Source organism: Talpa occidentalis, unplaced genomic scaffold, assembly GCF_014898055.3.
Source record: "Talpa occidentalis isolate TD23 unplaced genomic scaffold, MPIMG_talOcc4v2.1 talOcc4.6, whole genome shotgun sequence".
Classification (NCBI taxonomy): Eukaryota; Metazoa; Chordata; class Mammalia; order Eulipotyphla; family Talpidae; genus Talpa; species Talpa occidentalis.
Genome location: NW_023604972.1, coordinates 21,588,597 through 21,608,756, shown reverse-complemented (window position 1 = coordinate 21,608,756; position 20,160 = coordinate 21,588,597). Strand labels below are relative to the sequence as shown.

General features: G+C 40.7%; 1 protein-coding gene across 2 annotated transcripts in view; it reads right to left on the bottom strand.

The window, feature by feature from the left end:
- The window catches only part of WDR19 (WD repeat domain 19), a 63,292-nt gene that overhangs the window by 15,799 nt on the left and 27,333 nt on the right, over nucleotides 1–20,160 (bottom strand). For both annotated transcript variants that reach the window (XM_037530710.2, XM_054688409.1), the window contains 13 exons: nucleotides 19,195–19,342; nucleotides 18,858–19,062; nucleotides 16,101–16,260; nucleotides 15,834–15,944; nucleotides 14,581–14,690; nucleotides 11,565–11,622; nucleotides 10,157–10,297; nucleotides 9,994–10,076; nucleotides 9,323–9,406; nucleotides 7,825–7,971; nucleotides 7,407–7,531; nucleotides 3,986–4,098; nucleotides 2,527–2,595 (listed from right to left, as the gene is read on the bottom strand). In XM_037530710.2, coding sequence (XP_037386607.1) covers nucleotides 2,527–2,595; nucleotides 3,986–4,098; nucleotides 7,407–7,531; nucleotides 7,825–7,971; nucleotides 9,323–9,406; nucleotides 9,994–10,076; nucleotides 10,157–10,297; nucleotides 11,565–11,622; nucleotides 14,581–14,690; nucleotides 15,834–15,944; nucleotides 16,101–16,260; nucleotides 18,858–19,062; nucleotides 19,195–19,342 — 1,554 coding nt within the window. The remainder of the gene's footprint in view (nucleotides 1–2,526; nucleotides 2,596–3,985; nucleotides 4,099–7,406; nucleotides 7,532–7,824; nucleotides 7,972–9,322; nucleotides 9,407–9,993; nucleotides 10,077–10,156; nucleotides 10,298–11,564; nucleotides 11,623–14,580; nucleotides 14,691–15,833; nucleotides 15,945–16,100; nucleotides 16,261–18,857; nucleotides 19,063–19,194; nucleotides 19,343–20,160) is intronic.

The following is a 20,160-nucleotide window of genomic DNA, read 5'->3' as shown; positions in this document are numbered from 1 at the left end:
GCACATCAAAGACATCTTTACAGACACATCACCCAAAGCAGTGATAGTGAAGGCAAAGATAAACAGCTGGGACTACATCAAATTAAAGAGCTTCTGCACAGCAAAAGAAAATAACAAAAACAAAGAGAAACCCCACCAACTGGGAGAACATTTTTGCACACAACACTAATGATAAAGGACTGATCACAAAAATCTGCAAAGAGCTGATGAGACTCAACAACAACAAAGAAAATAATCCTGTCAAAAAATGGGCAGAAGAGCTGAAAAGAAACTTCTCCAAAGAGGAAATGCAAACGGCCAACAGGCATATGAAAAAATGTTCAATATCACTTGTAATCAGGGAAATGCAAATCAAAACTACCATGAGATACCATCTTACACCAGTGAGAATGGCACATATTAAAAAAACTAGCAACAACAAATGTTGGCAAGGATGTGGAGAAAAAGGAAATCTCCTGCACTGCTGGTGGGAGTGCAAACTGGTCCAACCATTATGGAGAGCTGTGTGGAGATTTCTGGACCTACTAAACATAGAGCTTCCATATGATCCAGCAATTCCACTCCTAGGTATTTACCTAAAGGACACAGAAACATCAATTCCAAAGAACACCTGCACCCCTATGTTTATAGCAGCACTGTTTACAATAGCTAAGCTTTGGAAACAACCCAAATGCCCAAAAATAGATGACTGGATCAAGAAGATGTGGTACATATATACCATGGAATATTACTCAGCATTCAAAAAAGATAAACACATGCAATTTGCAGCAACATGGATGGCGCTGAAAGGGATCATGCTCAGCGAAATAAGCCAGAAAGAAAAAGAAAAATACCGGATGGTCTCACTCATAGCAGGAATCTAGAAAACCTAAATAAGGGACCAGGAAAAAGAATAGCTATAAGAAAGAAAAAATCAAAATCAACAACTATGAACCAGAGACCCACTATGGAGGGTTGGGGCGGGGAAAGGAGAGCTTGGGGTAAAAATAAGGGGGTTGCAATTGTATGGGGAATATAAAAATAAAATTAAAGTCAAAAAAATAAAAAGTAAAAAAAGAAAAAAAAAGGCCAGATTAGATCACCGACATGCGAGATCATGTTGATCAGGAAAGAGAATGGGCCTTACTGCAGGGTGGAAATGATTAGTTTTAGTTTGAAGGAATAACTACTGACCAAATTAGGCTTAAATAGTCCTGTGTCTATGAAAGAGGTGAGCCAAGAACACAACTGGAGCCGACCACGGGAACATAGCACGACTGGGCGGCACCACCCTCTCGCCATCTTAATAGTGAGAGAAGAATCCGGAAGACGATGGGAACTGTCTTGGGGATGGAGCAACTCATGACCTCACGTGCTACGTCTCGGGGGAGAGGACAGGGAGATGTCTGGAAATTATTTGTGCTGTAGAGAAAGCAAGACAGTAGACTTGAGCGCAGGCGGGAAGACAGTTAAGCAGTGGGGTGGAGACACGCTCAGGGCTGCGGAGTTCCCAGAATTCACCCTCTGGAGGAGTTGTCAGCGAAAGATGTTGAGCCTTCATAAACCTTTTGCCACTGCTGTAAGGAAGGGGTGCTATAAGGAAGCAGAATGGGGGAGCTGTTGTTTTGATGGTTTTTGTGGATGGCTTTGCGTGAATACCCCGTATACAGAAAGCATTAATAGCTCTGGAGTCAGTCTGCCCAAGGTCAAAAGGTCAGCTGTGTGGTCAAAAGGTCAGCTGTGTGGTCTTGAGCAGATTTTCCTCACTGAGGTCCAAACTCACAGAATTTGAGAAAAATGTCTGGCGAGCCTTACACCATTGCCCAAAATATGTACAACATTCTGACCTAAGAATTATACTTCTGGACATATGCCCAATAAATCTGAGTGCTAATGTCCACCAAAAGACATGAATAACTTTATAGCACCTTCATTTATGACTAAGTCCAAACTGCAGACAATCCAAACACCACTGATAGAATAACGTCATAAACACATAGTGGAATACTGCACAGCAACGACTAAGAATGACCTAGTGCTACATGCAATAACAGATGCATTTGCCGACTTAATCATTTTGACTGAAAGAAACCAGACATGAAACAGCGCACATGCGTGATTCCATTTATGTGAAGTTCATAAACAGGTGAAAGCAATCTTTGAGGGTGGAAGCCAGAATTGTGGTCTTCTTTGCCGGGAGGTTAACAGCCTTCTGGGGAGCCAGAAATGTTGATCTGTTTGGGGTTCCTGGTGTATACTCCTGAGTTGTACACTCAGGATTTGTGTACTTTACTGCATGCAAGTTACACCTAAAAGATTTTATATACCCCAGTGAAAAGAGGGAATGTCTGTGATTTGCTTTAAAATCCTCCAAGGGAAGGCAGAGGTGTGAATACATCAGCTTGTCCAGGTGTTGACAGATTTTGAAGTCAGATGATGGGTATGTGGGCATTTGTGACAGTTTAGTCTACTTCTGTGTATGCTTGGATACTTCAAAAGGTTTTAAAAATTGGCATTTGCAAAGGTTTCATTATAGAGTTTACTTACGGTTTCAATCGCCATTTCTATTGCTACGTTGTCTTCTGAGTTTGGACACTTCAAGAAGTGTTTGAGTGCCTGAAATGAGAGTTGTGTAGCAATTAGAAATTTTCAAACTGCTTTTATATTGGGAAAAACAAAGTTTCCACACATACAGAGTAATTATAGTTTGTGGAAATACCTTTATCTCAACTAGGGACTTGCATAGTGCTGGTTCTAAAAATTATTTTTTAAAAGCTGGGTATAATTTAAAAAAGGAACATCCACTTAATGCTCTGAAGAATTTTATTCTAGTTCTGATTCTTGAGGAAATGAAAATTTAAAATGTGCCCTCTTTCAGTAGGAGATTTCTTTTCTTTCATTCATTCCTTCGACAAACATTTACTGACAACCTGCTAGTGTGAATAGGAGACTGTGCTACATGCCATGGAGAAAACCGGGAAGAATGTGATATGACTCCTTTTTTTTAATTAGGTACAGTTTAATTGAGATGTGTGATGTGATGAAATTGGGACTCAAATCATAATTGTCCAATTTCTGAACACCAGAGCATCACCCCTATGAAGAAATTTAAGGCTATAAAAGCTTACAAGATAAATGAGCAGGATTGCCTGCAGGTTTTTGAAGTACTTTAAGGATGAAGATTAAAGATGGGGATGACCCTAAGGAACCACAGCGGAAAGAGGACATGAAAGATGGACAGGCCATTGGCAGGAGGTGCAGAGGGCCAAGAGGAATCCAGATGGAAGAGGATAAGATCAGGGAAGAGTGTAGGATTCTTTGATGGAAATAGCTGGATACCAGACTGGAAGTTCATATGGTTTGGTCAAATTGTGGAAGTCCTCTGGAGCACCAGCTAAGGAGTTTGGACATTACCTAAGTGGCCAGGAATAGCAAATTGGTGGCGTGCAGGCCGATCTCACAATAGACAGGTTTTCCTCAGCCAGTAAGGTGTTAGTCAAGTATCTGGGCCAGCATTTTAAAGTCAAGAGAGTCAGACTTCCGTCTCTTGAATAAACCCTCTGATCCTGAGTGGCAACAATTTTCTGGAGGTGAGCAGAAGCTGTCCCCTTTAGACAAACACCGGAGGCAGCCAGCAGCCCCTCCCCTGCCACACAGCTTCACTTACTTATGTCCATTGTTTGAACATGAAGCGCATGTTAGCGACGCTAGGTGAAAGCAAGAACCATTTCGGGAACAAAATGAAGATGAGTTTTAGGGAGAGATTAAAACAGGGAAAATGGGACACCATTACAGGAATTAAATTGAGGTGACCCAGGGCTTGGAGTAAATTGATGGTCATTGGAATGAGGAGGGACAGATGTCTGAGAAACTATAAAGTAAGAATGTGATTGGGGGCAGGAGAGGTAGGAAAATTTTACAGTTGAATCTGGGAGAACAGAGCTTATAATATTTCCTAGAATCATTCCTGTGGAGTCCAGTGGCTATTTTCTTGACAAATACTAACCCGTGAATACTGGCCACACAGCAAGAAGAATTTTCCAGCCTGAAGATGTCTTTTTTCTCCTTCAAAATACAGGGCAATGCTTTGATAGTCCTCATTACTAGTGTCTTCAGAACCTACAACGAAAGTTTATTGAGTAAAATATCTGAGCAAAAGTCATTTACCTTTCATTGCTAACCTAAAAATAAGATCTAAAAACAGGCGATCTAATAATAGGTGATCAAAAACACTCAATGGCCAACATGAAGGTTACAGTACAGTGTCCTGTTTCGTCACAAACACATCATAATCACCCCACATATGCACTCTGCTCCCTCTTATTTTCACTCTAAACAAGAATCAGGAGAGCTGATCATGAGGCTTTGTGAGGATCTAGGTTACTGTCTGCCCTTAGCACTTAAACCTTTCTTCAGGGGTCTCCATCTCACTTCCTAAAACAGAAGCAACTGTGACTGTCATCACCTCCACCGGGATTGTTTCTGAACAATCAGACACAAAGCCAAGCATAATGCAAATATAATCCACCTCTTTCTCAGTAATGCCCGATTTATTTTTTTAAAGATTTATTTATTTATGCATACAAGAACTGGGGTACAGGCCAGAGGTGTGGGGGGTGAGAGAATTCACCAGAGAAAGAGCGGGGAACAGAACAGGCAGACTGACTGAAATACATTGCTGAGGGGAGCAGCGGGCGAGTCAGGAGAGGTCTGCTGCGCCATGTGGGTAGCTCCCTGGCTGGCCAGGGATTGGACTCGTGCTGCAGAGGCTGTGGACAGCTTCACAGTGTGGTGCTTAACCCCTTGCGCCACCAGGGAGGCCCAGCAATGCCTGATTTAAATGAGAGTCTGTATATACTTGTCAGAAAAGGGAGGTAATATTTAAGTGGTCCATGATTGCCATTTAAAGATACTCTTTTTCTTTTTGGATTGAGGCTTATATAGTAAGCTCAGGGGAAAGAAGACCTGGAGCTGCTGGAGTTAAAATTTATTGTTTGTATTTACTTATGGGAGCTGGAGACCCAGGAAGAAAACCAATATAATAACAGCCCTTGCTGGAATCTCCCTGGTGGCACAGGGACTCAGAGCTATCAAGCCATCACCAGCCACTGCGGCATGAGCTTGATCCCCGGCCAGGGATCTAGCCCACATGGTGCAGCAGATCTCTCCTGCCTGCACCCATTCTTGTATGCATAAAATAAATAAACCTTTAAAAAAAAAATAACAGCCTGTGCTGCCCAAGGCTGAGGTGGAGTTTATAAGAAGGTAAACAGAGGGAGAGGAAAGTGTGTGTATGTAACAGGAAAAGCCACATCTTTAATGAACTTAGAACTTAAAGGCCTGAGAATAATGGTGATTTGTAATGTTAAGGATATGTCACCTGTCAAGTTAAAACACTGGAAATTCTAATGTGTGTGTGTTTTTTTGTTTTTTTTTAAGATTATTTATTTATCCAAGCACTGGGTACAGTCAGAAGCGCAGGAGGGTGAGAGAATTCACCAGAGCCAGAGCAGGGAGCAGAGCAGGCAGAAGGACCCAAGTACACTGCTGAGGGGAGCAGCGGGCGGCAGGAGAGGTCTGTGCGCCATGCGGGACCCTCCTCCGGTGGCCGGGGAGCAGCCGGGGAGAGAACCGGCGCTGCAGAGGCCGCGGGCAGCCTCGCAACCCAGCGCTCAACCGCTGCGCCACCGGGGAGGCCCTCTAATGTAGTTTTGATCTATACTTTTTTCTTTAGATTTTTACTTTCTTCAATTATCTAAATGACTTCCTATTAGAAGATGCGTTCACCTATTTCTTTATAGATTGAAAAAAAAGGTATCTTCATGAATTCCATCATTAATTCTTAAGGTCATTTTGTTAAAAAAAAAAAAAAAAAAAAGGGGCCTCCCTGGTGGCGCAGCGGTTGAGCGCTGGGTTGCGAAGCTGCCCGCAGCCTCTGCAGCGCCGATTAGATCCCCGGCTGCTCCCCGGCCACCGGGGGAGGGTCCCACATGGCGCGCAGACCTCTCCTGCCACCCGCTGCTCCCCTCAGCTATGTACCTCGGTCCTTCTGCCTGCTCTGCTCCCCGCTCTGGCTCTGGTGAATTCTCTCACCCTCCCGCGCTTCTCACTGTACCCAGTGCTTGGATAAATATAAATCAATCAATCAATCAATCAATCAATCAATAAATCTTTAAAAAAAAAAAACCTCCCCTGGTGGTGCAGCGGTTGCCCGCAGCCTCTGCAGTACCGGTTCGTTCCCCCGCCAGCGGTGAGGGTACCACAAAAACAAAAAAAAAAGCAAAGAAACAAGCCCAGAATAATAATTCTACTTGAGGTACCGTGAATAGTCAAATTCATAAAGTAGAAGAACGGTTATCCGGAACCTGGGGAGGAAGGGAATTGGGGAATTCTTGTTTAATGGGGACGGAGTTTTAATTTAGGACAATGACAAAGTTCTGGAGATGGACAGTGGTGAAGATGGCAGGAGGACATGGAATGTTTAATGCAACCAGACTGAACACTTCACCATGGTTAAAATGGCAAGTGCATATTATTTATATTTAACTATAATTTTTTTTTTTAAATTTTTATTTATTTATACAAGCACTGGGTACAGTCAGGAATGCGGGAGGGTGAGAGAATTCACCAGAGCCAGAGCAGGGAGCAGAGCAGGCAGAAGGACCGAAGTACACTGCTGAGGGGAGCAGCGGGCGGCAGGAGAGGTCTGCGCCCATGTGGGACCCTCCCTCCGGTGGCTGGGGAGCAGCCAGGGATCGAACCGGTGCTACCGAGGCTGCGGGCAGCTTCACAACCCAGCGCTCAACCGCTGCGCCACCAGGGAGGCCCTATTTAACTATAATTTTAAAAACCCAGCACCATAAACAGTATTATGTATGACCCATAAGAAGAAAAATCAGGAAATGACTTCAGTAATTCCTAAGATAACTGCAAACATGGGAAGAAAACCTATAAGCAGGTATCCTCACAATATAATTCTCTTTCAGACTCTGGAAATCCTTAAAAACCACATCTTGTGTATGTCACTCTTCTTCAAAGTAATTACATAATGTGCAACTGAATTTTTAAAATTTATGAAACATTTACTTTTGAAAAAATCATTCTACATTTCCTATCAACATTTTGGAAGTGGATTTTTCCCACTGGTTGAATCATAGCAGGATTTAGGAGAAATCTGGGCTCTTGTGGAAAATACTGTTTCCCTCCCCGCCACCAGTCCTTAATTTTTGAAAATGACCTTATAATTCCATCTCACCTTTGAGCTGACAGTAGGCTCTTGAAATATAACAAGAAACATTCAAATATGTGTGTGTGTGTGTAAATGGCACGTATGCACATGCTTGTGGGTATAACCATCTGATAAAGGTCCCATAGTGTTCCTAGGATAGAAATCCTTGAGAGAAATTAGGGAAAACAATGATAATTACCAATAATGTCTGCATAGATTTCCATTTTGTTGTGCTGCTGAGCCAGCGTAAAAGCTTCATTATTACATTTGGACATAACAAGAAACTGGATGGCAGACCCATAGTCACCTAACTGTAGGAAAAACCTGAAACAAAGCACTTTAATTAGCTTGATTTTCATATAAAATAAATTGTGATTTATAAAATAAAATCTTTTTCAATCATAAAAAACTACTTAAAAATAAATTTCAGGTAAACTGCGATTCTACAGAATATGCTTCTGTCTGCAAAACACTCTCAGCCACTGATCACAACAAACTTTTGAATTTAAACACACACACATACATATGTGTATGTATATATATTTCTGATAAGGGGAGGCGGGGCTTTCTTGCATACCTAGTTTTTAAAAGTCCAAAAATATCAATGCATGTGTTACCTGGCTACCATTTTGGCTCCCTCCAGGGACTGGGTCTCTCTCACGATGCTGACGGCCTTTTCGGGATTGTTGAGGTGATCCAGGTAGATGCGGATCACGCTGTTCCACTGTTTGGCATTCTCATAAGCCAGAATAGCTTCTTTGTACCTGTAAGAAATGCTTAGTTCAGACAAAGTTTCTTAACACTGGCATATTGGGAGGAAGGGGAAGCAATGTCAATAAATGTCTGGGCACAATGTCAATAAATGTCTGGGCACCGTTTTTATTGATAGTGGTTGTTTATTTTTCCTCTCCTTTTTAAGATGTAAATGTATTTAATTTTTTTAAATCGAGGTGCCATTGGTTTAGGATACTATATATGATTTTAGGGGACTAGATCCTCACTTATTTTTCTTTTAACTTCTTACTCCTTCATCAGAAAAAAATACCAGGAACCATCTCACTAAAATATGTTCTTTTTAGGGGTTTAATAAACTAACAGTAAAATAGCATATTGAATTGTGTTATCTGAACTATAGCTACATAATTTTTTATATATAATGTTTTTATTTCTTTCTGAATGGGAAGATTGTAATAGTAATGTAGGCTTATTTGAGAAAACAGTATTTTTTCACTAGGATAGTTTACAAGTGACATTTAAAATCTTTGCCTGTTGACCTCTAGATGGAGCTCGAGACTTCTCTTCAGTTCCCTCCAGCTTCCAGCTCTTTCCATTTCAACAAGATATTTAATGTATCTCTATTTTTCTCAGGTTACTGTTCTAAAGGGGAGAGTATTAACCTTTAAAAAATCTCTGAGTACATGCTGTCAGCTAACCTTCCAAAGGCTACAGAAATTTATGCTCCCATCAGTCCTGTGTTATGAAAGCATTTTGACAGTCTGGTTATTAGTTGAAAACACATCTCTCCCAATATGGGAAGTTAAAATGATATACTGTTACTTTAATTACAGTTAGTGAAGGAGAACTGTTTCACATTTGCATGCAATACAATTTCTGTGTTTTCTGGGACTCCTTGTTGGCTTTAGTCATTTCCTCCTAGTATCCTTGAGTTTCTTGCATTAAGTTGCAGAGAACTTTGTATATTTGGGATACTACCTACCCGTGGCTATATTTTGATACTACGACTTAACCAGTGCAGCTGTCTGCCTGCAATTCACATTTCTTCACTTTCTTCTCCTTTGCATCCTTAAGTTATCCTCTCTATTAAAATGACTACCATTTAATTTCATTTTCATGCCATATTATAAAAACTTCAGCTTCTAGTATTTAACCCCCAAATTAAAAAAAAACAAAAAAAAACAGGATAAATCTGTATTTGAATACAGGAAGGATCGGCTGAGGGATACGAGGTGTAAGAAAGGCACTTCAGGCCAGGCGAGCGGTTAAGGATGTTTTCTTTCCCTATATTGCTTTTCTTAGAGGACTGCAAATACCAATGGTTAATTTCTCCAACTTACAGTTCTTTAAATTTGTAGAAATTTGAGAAATTGTACAAACCTCCCATCTGCTTCTTTCGCTTTGGCATACTGCAAGTGAATCTTGGGAGAAGAAACATGAGCGAGAAGCTCGCCAACTTTTGCCCTAGAAAGTCAGGTTTAGAAGAACAACATCAGCAATGTATTCACTTTAAAAGCAGCTTCTTCGTTTCTAGGATTCAAAAACTAGTTGTCACGATCTTTCAAAAACACTGGCTTTTCCCCGTGGACTATGGAGCAGGATGATGGTGCTTTGGTGGTGGGAAAACTATGGTGACCACGCCTGAGGGGAGAAATCCTATCGTGTGGGAAAAACAAACAAGGATATAAAATAATGGTATGTCAATTAATTAAAATATGTATATATTGGCTCTTCCAGGTAAAAACAGATTTAATAGCATTTTCTTGGCGCCTTGCCCAAAGGGAAGAAAATCAAGGTTAGTTCATTTAACTCTATGGGGGATAGAGATCTTTTTCTTTTCTAGTAATTTATTTAATCAGGGATTTCCCTGTACCAAGCCAACTGTGCTGCTCTTTGGGAACAGAACTATTAATATGAGCTTATCTAAGAGGAGGAGGAGGAGATGGAGCGAAGATCCAGGTGGGGGAGCAGATGTGACGTCAGAGGAGCAGCAAGGACATGTGGCGTCTGCAGGGACACACGCATTTCCACGTTTGCGCAGAAAGCCTTACCAGTTCTTACAGCGGATGTAAACAGACGCTGCTTTGTCATAGTAGAGACCTTTTTCATACAGTTGGGCGGCTTCTGAAAATTGCTGAAATAGTATGAGATTATTAAAATACTAACTTTATTGAGTATACGACTGCATGCATATTTACACAGTGAAAAGCATACCTTCATACTCTCCAGAATGGCTCCACAGTCCCTTTTAAGGACCCTGCTGGGGTGCTTGAGGGCTTGGTTAACCCCTCGGCGGATGTCTCCCATCCGTATGGACATCTGGGCCACTCCGGCCAGACACACTTCATCATGCTCCTGCAGTTATGAGACAGACAACAGATAAATCTGACTCTAACTTGAAATGATAGATTTCAGCCAAACAATTTGAATCTAAAATGACATACAATCAAAGGTCACATTCAGTGGTTCTGAGAATGTGGGAAAAATGGACATATTTATATGTAACAACTGTATGAAACACTTTGGAGAGCAACTTAGCAATATGAAAAACTAAAAGCACACACATTTATGACCTGGAAATCTGTAAGAATAGATCCTTGAGCAATGCTACATTATGTAGTCTAAGACACACGTAGTAGGTGGACTATTACAGCACTTTTGACAGTAAAAATGCCAAAGTCAAATATAATTCAAAAAGGGGTGAATAAAAAACCTAACAACTATGGTACATTCAAGCAATGAATAGTAGTTCTTCAAATATTGAATGAATAAAGCTAAAAAATTGCTGCTTTTCACAGAATGGATTCTCAGTTGATCTTTGTTGAATGATGGAAATGAATGATTTCATTTTTAGTAAAAACCCCTACATTATAGACATATTCATATACTCAGAAGCGCTTCTGGATGGAAATGATATAAAATCGTTAACAGTAGCTACCACTTAGGGGTTTGGAAGGAGGAGAGACTATGGGCTCTCACTTTTCATGTTTCATACTTTGGGAATTTTTAAAATTGACTATAATGAAACTATTATTTTTGTTATAAAAACTGCTAGAAGTAAAACAAAATGAAAAGATGCTTAATATTTATAAATCACTGTCTCACTTAAAAACATCAGCTTTCATCATAAATTTAGTTTCTTGAGCATGGGAGCATGGGCTGTAATAGGAGGTAAAGTCCCTGCTTTGCAGGGATACCATAAAATACACTGCATGAGACATGGGATGGTGGAAGGAACTTTCATGAACTGTAATACATTTTCAAAGTGGTTATTGAAACTACTTAAAAGAGTAAAAGGAAAAGCCTTATGAAAAATCACAGCCTGTAAGTGGGAAGGGATAAATATCTTACCCCAAACTTAATAAGTGCATGTTTTGGAGGCAATGGAAAATGTCTTTTTCAGATGGATCAAAATGTTGCCATCTTTAGGTTTTATGAGTTTTAAGCATTTTAAGATGATTCAACTGAATCATCTTGTATCTTTGCAAGGTTGTCATAAATTGAAAAATGTCACCTGGCTAAATAAATACTGAGCAAATACAATGTAAATAAAAGCATAAGTTTTAAAATCAAACTAACAACACACCCAAACATTATTACATTAATCTTTGCCCAAGGTTACCTTATTATCACCTGTTATCCCTTTCTCATAATGAGCCAAAGCATTTACATAATCACCCCTGAAAGAAAAATGAGAGCAAATTTTAATACATATCTAAGTATCCTATTTACATACACATGGTTTAAAAGATAATTTTCATCAGAGTAGCTAAAGTTCACAAAAGATGTAATACACAAAATATATGTAAGCATGCACTGAAGTGCAGCCCACTGTTTTGTTACTTTAAAAATAAATATGAAGCTGGATTATGCTAGACTGTAAGGTATTTACCTTATGGCATGATAGGAATTTTTTGGGAATGATGTTAAATTTTATGGACCACTTTTAGTTAATTATCTCCTTTGGGGCACTAGCTGACCTTAATATGACCATAAACACTAATATATTTCCCAATATTTCCAGTATTCCAATAAATATTCAATATTTACAAGTGGACTATGAGTTCAAAGAATCTGGTAGAAGTGATGAGACCCTCTGGGGATGATTTGTATCGAGGGCCCTGCTCTTACTCTAATAAAAAATGTTATAATAATATAAACAAGACTTCCTATTCCCATGACTGATGCTAATAAGGAGCTGCATGTTCAGAAGGCATGCTATCTCAATTTGTTTTTATTGTTCAGTATAGAATGGGTTGGTGATTTTCCTAAAATCCATTGGGAGATCTATCTTCCTCTAATAAACCATTCGTCCAGAATAAATTAGCCAGCTCTGAAAATGGCATTGAATCCACTTGAACTCCACCATATCAGCTCAAGTGACTTATTCAACCTTTCTAAGCCTCACTCGGTTCTCTTATCTGCTGGCGGTGCAAGGAATTTTCTGAAGAGAAACTCTTTTGCTAAGAATGTGCTTTGGACAACCCATGGTTTCACAGTCAGCAGTTTCTAAGTGACAATCTCGAATATTTGAGTCAAATGTCAAGCAGCTAGGGATGATGCCTAACAGCGTGACTGACCAATCCTCAGGAGTCTGAGGTTTTCCTTGGGCAGGCCCAACTAGGAGATACTCTATTAGGATACTTGGGATTTTGGAACTTTTTGTATTTTAGCTCCTATACTTATTTCATTTTGGAGCTCGCATATGGATCTAGTTTTCTAGTCTAATCCCAGACTAGAGAGCTAAATTCCCCCTCTGCTCTGAACTAATCAAGGTCTGGGATGCTAAAGAAACAGAATTGAGGACAGGCCTCGTCTTAGGTGTGAAATCAGCAGCTGGTAGCCACTGGGATAGCTGGTGATTATGAGCTGAACCTAGTCAAGTTGCTAGGCTCACAAGGCAAACTCTCCTGACTGTTGGTGGCCAGGGTGTGTTCCTGGATCAGGGCAAGGAGCCAGCAGACAAGCAGCAGTGAAGGGTGGGGAACTAACAGCTTGGGGGACAAGTGTTGAACAGAAAGAGTTAAAAAATTATCAACAAAAGCAGAGGCTTTCAGTGGTCTCAGCTCATCTGACTATAATGAGACAAAGTGTTGAGAGTTTGCTACTAAAGTTTCCATCCCTCTGAAAGAAAAACAAATGGAAATGCTCTGGACGGTCTGAGGGTTTACTGGCATGTTTGTGCTGTGACACGTGGTGGGCGTCTTCCAGGGTGGTGATGCTTTTCTCTCACACAGAAGTTCCTTCTCTAAAATCCAGTCACCCTCAGGGCAGCGACTGAGGGTGAGGGCCTTGTCCCTGAGGCAACACATTTAGAGTCCACAACACAACCAGAACAAACCCCTAGATACAAAGAAAGATTCCAATTTGCTCTTTTCAATATATGGATGATCTCCTTCGCAAAGGGAAGAAATGTGACAAATGTAAATCACCGTTAAATTTGACAAAATTTCCAAAAAAGTTTTTAATTGGAAATGGGAAACTTAAATAAGGTACTCTGGTTAGAAATGAACAAGTATTTTTTGATTGAATAATATCTAGAACTATAATTTGTGTGTCAGGTGTCAGTATTCTCAGTGAATCCAAAGTCCATGAAAATAAAGTGGAACTATATAAAAATATGAATAATCAAACGTCAGAACCATTGCTTTGGCTCAAAGGCCAATATTGTCCCACATTTTATTTGTTGAAATGGAATGTATCTTAATTTGAAAAGAAATTGTCCCTTTGCGATGCAGTTGTCATTATACATACACATGTAAATTTATATTTGAAAAAGATTTCATTTATTGTCTGCAGTTCTTTGCATTACTGACAATAAATGCATTATTGACAATAAATGCAGTCCTTTGCATTTATTGTCTGCAGTGCATTGCACTAACCATGGCTGAATGCAAATTTAAAACCAGATCTTGAACACCTCTAATTTTCCCCACATTAAAATAAACATGTGGTCTGTCAACTGAAACTATTGACAACCAAGACTGATCCACAATTCAGAACACTACAAAATTCTTTCCCAGGGCTAGGAAAATTTGTGAGCCTATTCGTGCTGCATGAAGGATTACTATCAAGCACTGAATTTCTGCCTGTGAAAAGCTTCTGGTGTGATTTTTCAACACTTCCTAATTTTTATCCATACGCAGTTCAATTTAAAAAAGAAAAATTACAATTTTAAGCAGATAGAAAATTTAGATCAAAATCTGGTTATTTTTCACTATGCCTTAAAATTACCAAGTATTCATATTAAAATTATACAGAATTTAATTTGTATAAAAGTACACAAATTAAAATTACAAAGTATTCAAAGAGGTGAGGATGAGTATCAGTTATGAAAAGCGGGCTGTCACCCAGAGGCATAGTAACTCTTGTTGGCCAAGTGGGGTTCAGTATTTTAGACTCTAAAGGTAGAAAAGGCATAGACCCGAACTCAGATTTTGGTGCTGAACATGAAAATGGGTAAATGCATGGATAAGATGCCATGATTTAGAAACGATTTTTTTGGGATGAGTAATTAATATAACTTTTTCCCCTCAAAAAACAATTATTAAATCAATGGAGGACAGTATCAAAAATGCCTATTTAGAATTGCAAATGTACAGTAATTTGATTGAAATACACAAAAAAGGAGGACTTACGTGAATTCAAGCTGAATAGCATATTCTTTTGATATAAATGGTATCTGGTCTGGAGCTAAACGCTTTGCCAATTGTAGAGCACTGTCCCAATGCTGTAAATCCCTCCTCATCTATTAGGAAGAGAGAAACCTTCATTTCAAATGAGCAAATTATTTTGCACAGTCTGCTGTAGTGCTAGTTTTAATAGAAGTGATCACAAGAACTTTTTGGTTAAAAAATAAAACTTGATCTTTGCAAGGACAATGCATTACTATAGCATACATTCTCAGTGGGGGTGATAAGAGCCTGCAACGGGTGAAAATTGGTTCTTGGGGAGCTAACAGACCTAAGTTATTACAACGGAGTGCAGTTTCCAAAACTGAATTCTAATGAACCAAGTTTTATTCTTTGGTATTTAATTTTGCCCAATATGGAAAAATTAAGACTGAATCAAAATTAATTCAATCAATTGATTAAGTTAACATTAAATTTTTTTTCTTAGAGAGATTAAAGAAGTTAAAATACTTTATTATGGGAATTGATGCTTCTGTCTGAGAAAACTTGAGGCCATATCACAATAGGAGTAATAACAAGCCAATAAAACATGTCTTTCCTCCTGGCTCCTATGGTCTTGTCCAAGATGACAGGGCTGGGATTTGAACCCAGACATGTCTGACGCACGAACGCACGATCTAAATTCCTGTCCCATGGAGCTATGACTCCACTGTCCTCCAAGGAGGTACTCCCTGTGGTGCAGTCCTGCCCCCACAATGCCTGCCTTGGGGACCTAGTGAGGGTACAACAGTGGTTTTTAGCCCACCTCTGCATACACAAGAGAATCTCCTACAGTGAGTAAAAGAAAGAGGTGGCTCAGTCTCCTCATTGGAAAACAAACATTAATAATACTATTCCATAGGGTTGTTGTGAGGGCAAAGTGAGTTCAAGTGTGTCACGGGCTTAGAAAAGTGCCTGGCACACATGCACTCAGCATGGTGACTGATTTTATTTGCATGCGTTTCTGTACATTATATAATATGTTGTTTTTGGATACATTTAGACTTCAAATTAATTAGTAATAGTCTAAAACCATGCCTTTTGGTGGCCCCTCGGAATGCAGAATGAAAAATGTTTGTGCAGAGAATGAGTACTCGGGAGGTTCTGGTGGCTGAAATGTCCAATTCCAGCAGGGGTAAGGCTGTGCTGTGAGATTTCAACTTATAAAAGGGGTAACCCGCCGTGTGGGCCCTCCTGCCCCTCCTTGTTTGCGGCCATACCTCTAGGGCCGCCACAGGGCAGCTGGACGCGAGGTACAGGTCCTGAGCCAGGTTGAAATCGTTGGTAAACATGGCGAGGTGTCCGGCCAGGAGATTGTAGTCCTCTATGCCCTACACAGCAGAAAGGCACTTTCGATGAGAAGAAATACAAGAGTTTAATTTTTTCCAAGTCTTTTCTCAGGAGGGAGAAGTGACATGCTCTCAGTTCACCTGGTTATGAAGTTAGCTGGGATGAACTGCAGACATATTTAAGGGACTGCTGTTTACCTTTATTTGTTCTAAGGACATCACCATGCCGACATTTCCAACTGTCCGATAGACGCGGATTGCGAACTCCACCTCCATGTGCTGGAGACAGGCTCTGCCCAGCTCATTCCAGGCAGCGTGATCCTTCAGAACCCTGCACATTTCCCACGCGTCAGAAAACCTAGGATTTTAGCACATAATTTATCAGGTTGCTCTCCTTGCCCCCCCCCCCCCCCCCCGTTAAGGCAGGTTTCAGGTAATGGAGAATTTAAGGTTATGCACACCCTCGACACATTTTGCAAAACATTTCTTAATCTGTAATTATTAGCTGCAAGTAATGGGAAACTATGGAATGTTCCTCCTTTTTGTACAAAGGCTTTTCCTTGAATTTCTTTTATTAATCAGAATCTGCTTTGCGCGGCCATCCTCCATGGGTAACGACTAATTCTATCACTTTATTTTTTGTTTAACTCATACATAGATGAGAATTACTTTCATTCTCACATATGGGGCCAAGAAACTTAGTTCTCTATTCCTGTCACTTTAGAAGTGTACACCGGGGCTCCAGGCCATGCGCTGTCAGCTGCCTGCTTCTGAATTGAGTATGCGTGACCACAGCTCTCTCAGCCTTTTTTTTTTTTTAAAGATTTATTTATTTATGCATACAAGAACTGGGGTATTGGCCAGAGGTGTGGGGGTGGGGTGGGGTGAGAGGATTCACCAGAGTGGGGAGCAGAGCAGACAGATCCACTGAGACACACTGCTGAGAGATGCAGCGGGTGAGACAGGGTTAGCTCCCTGGCCGGGAATCAAACTCATGCTGCAGTGGCTGCTGACAGCTTCATAGTGCTGAGATTTAACCCCTTGTGCCACCAGGGAGGCCCCCCAGCCATTTATTTAAGGACGACCTGCGGCACCTCCTGTGCCACGACAGCCAATTGAGTAGTTCAGCAGAAGCCCTCCAGCCCTCACAGCCTGCTGCTCTCTGGTTTAAAACATGACTGTAAATGTGGACTGAACTTTCTGTGGAACCAGTATATGACTATCACCTCTTTCCATCTACCTGTACTCATGTCCATTCCACTCAACAGGCATTGACTGAGTTACATGTCAGGGGTGGTGCAAGGAACTGAAAAACAAAGCTCAAGCAGTCATTGTCTCTCAGGGGGTCTTAATCGGGGAACATAAGAGACAGATAAGTCGACAGATGACTTGAACATGGTGGGACAGAGATTACTGAGTGGTTACAAGTATGAGAATCTTCGTGTTAAGTGCTTGGCTTCAATTCTCTCACTGGGTTACCCTAACAACCCCCACCACTAAGTATTATTATTTTTCCCTTACAAATTAGTAAAATGAGGCAGAGAGGCCTTAAAAGACTTGCCTGAGTCACCCAGTGCGCATGCTCTAAACTATTATGTCTATTGCACCCTGGCCCTGAGGCAACCCATTAGAAAGGTCCCTGATCCAAACACAGTGGTGGGGTAAGGTGGCATCAGGGAAGTCTTCCTGGAAGAAAGGGTTGTTGAATGGTAAAGAATGAGGAGTTACCCCATACAGAGATAGGGGCAGGGCATTCTGGGATGGGAAGACAGTATGTGCTGAGGCAAAGGCTTATGAAAAATATCTAAGTCAAGTAGCCAGCGGAGCAGGAGTCAGGGATGGGGACAGCTGAGGCTTGTATTAAATCATCAAGTATCCAGCATGTCATACTGAGGTTCCTGTGGAGTAGGGATTTCTTCCTAATGGCAACAGGAAGTCATGGAAGGGTCTTTATCAGGGAAATGAGAGGCTCAGACTTGCATTTTCAAAAGTGTGTAGACAATAAAGATTGTCGGGGCCCCCCTGGTGGCACAAGGGGTTAAGATGCAACCTATGAAGCTATCTGTAGCCTCTGCTGCATAGGTTCGATACCCAGCCAGGGAGATACCCACACGGTGCAGAAGACCTCGCCCGCTGCTCCCCTCAGCAATGTGTTTCAGTCAATCTGCCTGTTTTGTTTCCCACTCTGTCTCTGGTGAATCCTCCCCACCCCCAACTTCTGGCCTATACCCCAGTTCTGGTATGCATAAATAAATCTTTAAAAAAATAGATTGTCATGTGGTTACATGTGTGCACACACACACAGGTGGATGTTGGGGCACTGGCACATGTGACTGGAGATGACAGAGATGGGGACAAGTAGTTGTTTGAAACAAGCCAAATTTGAGGAGCTTGTGGTCTTCCACATGCATATATATGATGGGTAGGCAGTTTTAAGTTGAAGACAGATTTGGGAGTCTGCCTCGCAGATGATGCTGAAGCCATGTAAATGGAGGAGATTTGCTCCTGTACAGTGAGAAGAGAGGAAGGGCACTCAAGGACCTGCAACATTTAGGAGATGGTCAGAAGAATTTGACCCACACAGGAAGTCACAGCAGCCCTAAGAAGTAAGAATAGAAAACAAGAAGAGAAAATCTCAAGTCAGCAAAGTCAAACTTCACTAGGATGAAATTGAGATAGTGTCAAAATTATTAGGTTTATTAGACTTTCATGGTGGCGGTACTTCTGGGGTGATCAGAAACCCTTTTGTTCTGGAGGGCTCTTCGTGGAGTAAAAACACCAATGGGGCAATAGTACCTCTGTTAGAATTTATACACAGTCTCACAGCCATGACCTGATCCCCACAATAATCCTATGAAGTAAACAAGGGAAATACTTTCCTTTGTTTTAGTAGGATTTGACTTTAAAATCACAAAAGCAAATAAGGAGCTCTAAGAGATGTGTCTTAAGCCCTACCTTTTGAGCATTAAACTCTGCGTCAGCATTTGTTTCAGCTCATCAGGCCCCACATCTTTTAAGCTGTCGAGGAAGCTATGGGTGCTCAGGTAGAAGTTGTTTATTTTCCCACTCTGAGTCTGGCAGGTCAACTCTCCATTATATAACAGCAAAGGTTTATGAGAGAAGGGAACTTTGGTGCCACCAGCCAAAATGACCTTGGATCCTGTATTATAAAACAGACATCCTAATGCTGGCAGCTAGTTCTCAGCACGACCATCAGAAAGAAATGTTTTCATTTCATTGCAATCAATGGAAATTCATTTATCAACAAATATACAGCTAAGGGACAAAGTACCTTGTATAGTGTCCTTGTGAAAGACATAGGTATAGACCTTGTCATCATCATAAGCAACAAATACACCTTTATCCAATGGCCAGTTTTCCCAAAGAACACCTTTAATGGTTGGCGAAAAATCTGGAATCTCAAAGGTAGCATCATTAACCTACAAAATAGGATTTATAGATTTGTTCCAAGTTGATACTTAAACCCACTATCATTGCCTTGGTGGGAGTCTGTCTGCATTACCTGTAGCTGGCATAGCTTACCAGCCCACACTCGCTCAACCCAGCCACATCCCAACCCCAGTAGGAACAAAGGTCTCTCTTCCCACCTTTATACTACATATGGCTTGAGAACAACTGTGGTTCATATGGCAAATCAAGGACTTAATCTAAAGTTGAGCAAATCTGTAGGAAGAATTATATGTCTGGACACCAAATTTTCAAGTTAAGAAAAAAAGGTTGTTGGGCCTCCCTGCTGGTATAAGAGGTTAAGAATAGCACTGTGAAGCTGTCTGCAGCCTCTGAAGCATGAGTTTGATCCCCAGCTGGCCAGGGAGCTACCCCATGGCATGGCAGACCTCTTCTGTCTCGCCTGCTGCTCCCTTCAGCAGTGTATTTTGTCAATCTGCCTGTTCTGCTCCCCACTCTGTCTCTGGTGAATCCTCTCACCCTCCCATACGTCTGGCCTGTGCCCCAGTTCTTGCATAAATAAATAAATCTTTAAAAAAAATTTGATTAAATAATTAATTAATGGTGATTAATTTTACCTGCTTCTGTTACTGTTTTAAAATATGGCTAGTAGAAAACTTAAAATCACAGAAAAGTTTCAAAAAAAAATTTTTTTGGTATTACACTGATAGCTGGATATATATAATCTCACTTAATTCTAAGTCTACAGGACAGGTACTATTATTTTTTAAAAAGATTTATTTTTTATTTATTTATGCATATTTATTTATGCCTACTGGGGTGTAGGGCA